The sequence below is a fragment of the Pseudomyrmex gracilis genome, unplaced genomic scaffold (genome assembly GCF_002006095.1).
Source record: "Pseudomyrmex gracilis isolate BER0280 unplaced genomic scaffold, ASM200609v1 scaffold_79, whole genome shotgun sequence".
Lineage (NCBI taxonomy): Eukaryota > Metazoa > Arthropoda > Insecta > Hymenoptera > Formicidae > Pseudomyrmex > Pseudomyrmex gracilis.
Genome location: NW_018020663.1, coordinates 312,680 through 316,696, shown reverse-complemented (window position 1 = coordinate 316,696; position 4,017 = coordinate 312,680). Strand labels below are relative to the sequence as shown.

The following is a 4,017-nucleotide window of genomic DNA, read 5'->3' as shown; positions in this document are numbered from 1 at the left end:
TCTCTCTCTCTCTCTCTCTCTCTCGAACTGCGCGAGCTCCTGAAATCAAAGCTAAAAACATATATATTGCGCAGCTATTGAAATTTCTTCAACATCGGAGATATTTCGAATTGCTGTATAATTCATCTGAAAATCGATGTAATCCGCACGATGTAATAATATCGCGCATCCGCATTCTTATATATATACATCGACTCTTATTCTTCCCGTTTATAAGAATTTTCATCTTCCTCGCTGTTCTCAGTTTTTTTTTTTTTTTTTTTTTTTATCCGCAAGAGTACAAAGTTTTTGTTTCAACTAGAATCTTGTTAACGATAAAATTGGAACAGCGTTATTGTTTTCTCTCAAATTCCTGACTTAATTCAATTTCCCGTTTTCGCACAAGTTTCTCGCGTACACACGCAAACCGTCGCGATACATTTGCGTTTCCGCGGTTGTCGACTGGCGACGCGCGGAGGTCAATAAAGCGAATTGTTCACGACGTCTGAAAGCGCGAATGTCCCAGAAGAATATAGCCCTGCGGTAAAACGCGCGAGCTCTACTAGCCCGCGATATTCCGGAGCGTTGCTTTTTATTCTTGTATGTATATTTATTATCGAAACGCCGCGAAACGAGGGGCGATATATCGTTTGACGGAATTGGTTTATTTGCTTGGAGCATGCACATTCGACCTCATTAATGTAAATGTCCGTGGATATATATTTCAGTGTTTCCGATAACTTAACGAAGGCGTGCCTAATATCGAGTTGGGTCAACGCAGAACTCTGAAATGTTTTTAAAGATAAGCGCGCGCTACACAAAGTAACACTAAAAACATATCGGAATTCCAATTTGTTATTTGTTATTATTTTCGTCAAAATTAAATTTTGTCTTCGCACAAATACAAAAATTAATAAACCTTCCTACACGCGTAATGGTTTTCTCGAAATAGATCGATAAAAGTTGCGTAGCGTTAATGTCGTTACACTAACGGTTCGAGCCGTAAACTTTTTTGAGCGTTTTGTGTGTGGTTTTTTTTTTTTTTATCGCACAAAAGCATCAGAATCGTCGCATTGTATTTGCGTATGCGCGTGGACGTCATCCCAGCGAAATGGTGGTGCACGTGTGCACGGTCCATTGCGACATCCGCAAATAACGGATTCAAAGAAGGCGACATCGAGAGAGAGAGAAAGAGAGAGAGACACACACACACACACACACACATTCACACCAAACATAAATTCTCTTGTTGTTCCTGTAAGTATGCACTTCTACTATCATCTTCTATTACGTGATACGCCGCTTCAGAAGAAAACGAAGATAGTATAAAAGTCCAGGATGTTCGTTCGCCGTTATTCAAAATAGCTTTCATAAAAATGAAACACGTTGCTCCGTGTTGTCTTTGGCATTGTGTATCTTTTACTCGCGGAACGGAAAAATTATTCCGCGCACATCGAATCGAGGAAATATTTTCGTTTTATTTTTTTGCGCGATGTAAACAATACATTCTTTTGTTTTTTTCGGAGGGAACAAAATGTCACGTTGTTTGTAAAGCAATACCTCTTTTAAAATGTTTTTTTTTTTTTTTTTTTTTTTTTTTTTTTTTTTTTTTTTTTTTTTTTTTTTTTTTTTTTNTGATTAAAATGTTTTAAAAGAGGCAATTCTAAAGGTATTCAAAAACAAAGAAGCCTTTGATGAGCGTTGAAAAAGAAAAAAATCAGAATTCCTTCTCTCTTGTTTAGAAAAAAAAAAAAAAGACATTCGCCAAATTGCGGTCACATATCGCGGCAGCTTTTCTATTGCAAATTTCAGCCGACAGAGATTTTTCCGAATTCGCCACCGGCAATGGCAACCGTCGATGAACTTTTTTTCCTTCTCTCTCTTCCCCGCATAGATCGCGGCCAGCGCTCTATCTAATAGCGCGACCCTCGCGGCGGGTTTTGTATTCGCTGCACGCCGCGACATTTGCATTGAAATTGTTGCACCCGGCGCCGTAGCGCGTTTCGCATCGTAATCCGCCCGAACAAATAGAGAGCGCGTTGCGTGCAGCGCGCAAAAACTTGCAAAAAAAAACCGCATCGCTGATAGCGAACAATGCACTGTGCGCGAGAAAGAAAGGTCGCGGATCATGGTCGTTAACCCTCGTTAAACGAAGGGATATCTGGCCGTGTTTGATAATAACTAACGCACGAGTGGCACGATTAAAAAATAATTATTTTTTTATATGACAGTTATAAAAGAAAAAGTATATTCCATAAATTAGTTAATCTGTGCTCGCGCACAGAAAGAGAAAGACAAAGAGAAAGCGAGAGAGAGAGAGAAGCAATATTGTTGAATAAAAAATTTAAATTCCAGTTAAAGTTTTCAGATTTTTTTCACAGTAGTAAGCAAACTCAGTACATAAGCGCTAAAAAATTTGCCAAATAATTTCAACTTAAATTTCCAGGGAATTCTCATATTTTTTTCAGCTGGGAAAAAAATTCCTTGGAAAAATTTCACATTTTCCAAGTTTTTCCACCTCTTAAATTCTCCCGCGTATTTACGTAGCTTACATTCGCAGGTAAAAAACTGTTAGCTATATAATTCAGCTTTAATATGCTTACTATTTACAACTACCACTTGCGCATTAAATGCGTCATTATTTTCCTTAAAATTTTTAAGTGAACGCTGGAAGAAAAAAAAAACGCTATCACGATTCATATTTATGAGTCAAGTGTTGCGACGTAATAAGGGAAGGTGAAGCGAACGCGAAAGAACCCTTGAATACGAATAGAACGATTTTTTTTTTTTTTTGTAACGTGATCGCGAATGTAATAAACGTCGTGAAAATTCGGCGATGCAGTGTCTTTTTTTTTAATTGTCGGGGATTTTCTTCGTTTGTCTCAAACACAAATGAGATTTTGAATCTTACTCACGTTCACTTTGGTCGATGAGATCTGTCTTTTCGTTCTGCCGTGATACACTTGCGGTCTCACCAGAGTGTGTCTGCTGAAATCCGGCGACGGACCTGCAACACATCAATTAAATCGATTCAGTACAAAGGCGGAATGATTTAAAATGAAAATGAACTAAAATCATTGTGTAACGAAAGTTTCAAAAAAAAAAAAAAAACTTTCCTCAACAGAACGCTATTGTGTGTCTTTGTATCTTCAGCATACGCACACATACACACATACATACACACACACACACAGCCAGCGCTTTATACTAACTTCAGTACCTAACTTTATAAGTCAAGTGGCTCTTGTGTGTGCGGAACTACTCAAGTGTTAACAAGCGACGGGGCGACGTTGAAAAAGACCACGTCGGAGTCTACATCGCAATATGAGTTTTTCACCAAAGCTTTTTCACCAAAGTCTTTCTACATTAATGAATATAGTTGCTGAACAATTTGCCGCATCGATCCGAGCCCGCTTGTGTGTTCTTGCTTTTTTTTTTTTTTCTTTTTCTTTCTTCAAACACCGAACATCACCGTTTGCCTTTCTCTTGCATTCGATTGCATCGAAAACTAAGCAACGAGCGAGAAAAAATTTATTGTAAAATGCGCGTACGAAAAACAAAGCACGTTCACATGCACGCAGTATCAACGATATATATGTAGGATACACTGAGGTCAATTTTAAATAAAACTCGGCACTTCACTTCAATTGTTAAATAATATAGATATAAGTATAAATTTATTAATCACGGCACGTTACAAATAAACTCAAATATATCACTCTCGGCACACGTTACTCAAATTCTTCTACAAATCTTTACATATTCAAATCTTCGACCGAATCTCGTCAACGGTTCCAAAACGACTCTCTCTGCGTAATCGGCAAGTATCTCCAAAAATCATGCACGATACAATAACATGTGTTCCTAGAGATGGCGCGATACGACCTTTCACCGAAAAAATTGTATTCTTGTTTTGAGGATATCCCACTTACTTTAAGTATATTTTATACTAAAATAGGCGTCAAGAAGAGTTTCTTATTTTAAGAGGAAAATCCTCTAAATAGTAATATTGATAAGAATATATACTGATTAGAATAT

At 37.5% G+C, this 4,017-nt stretch overlaps 1 protein-coding gene across 1 annotated transcript in view; it reads right to left on the bottom strand.

Moving 5' to 3' along the window:
- Positions 1 to 4,017, bottom strand: part of LOC109855041 — a 115,683-nt gene that overhangs the window by 46,811 nt on the left and 64,855 nt on the right. The window contains exon 2 of the mRNA XM_020428826.1: positions 2,895 to 2,986. Within this exon, the coding sequence (XP_020284415.1) occupies positions 2,895 to 2,986 (92 nt within the window). The remainder of the gene's footprint in view (positions 1 to 2,894; positions 2,987 to 4,017) is intronic.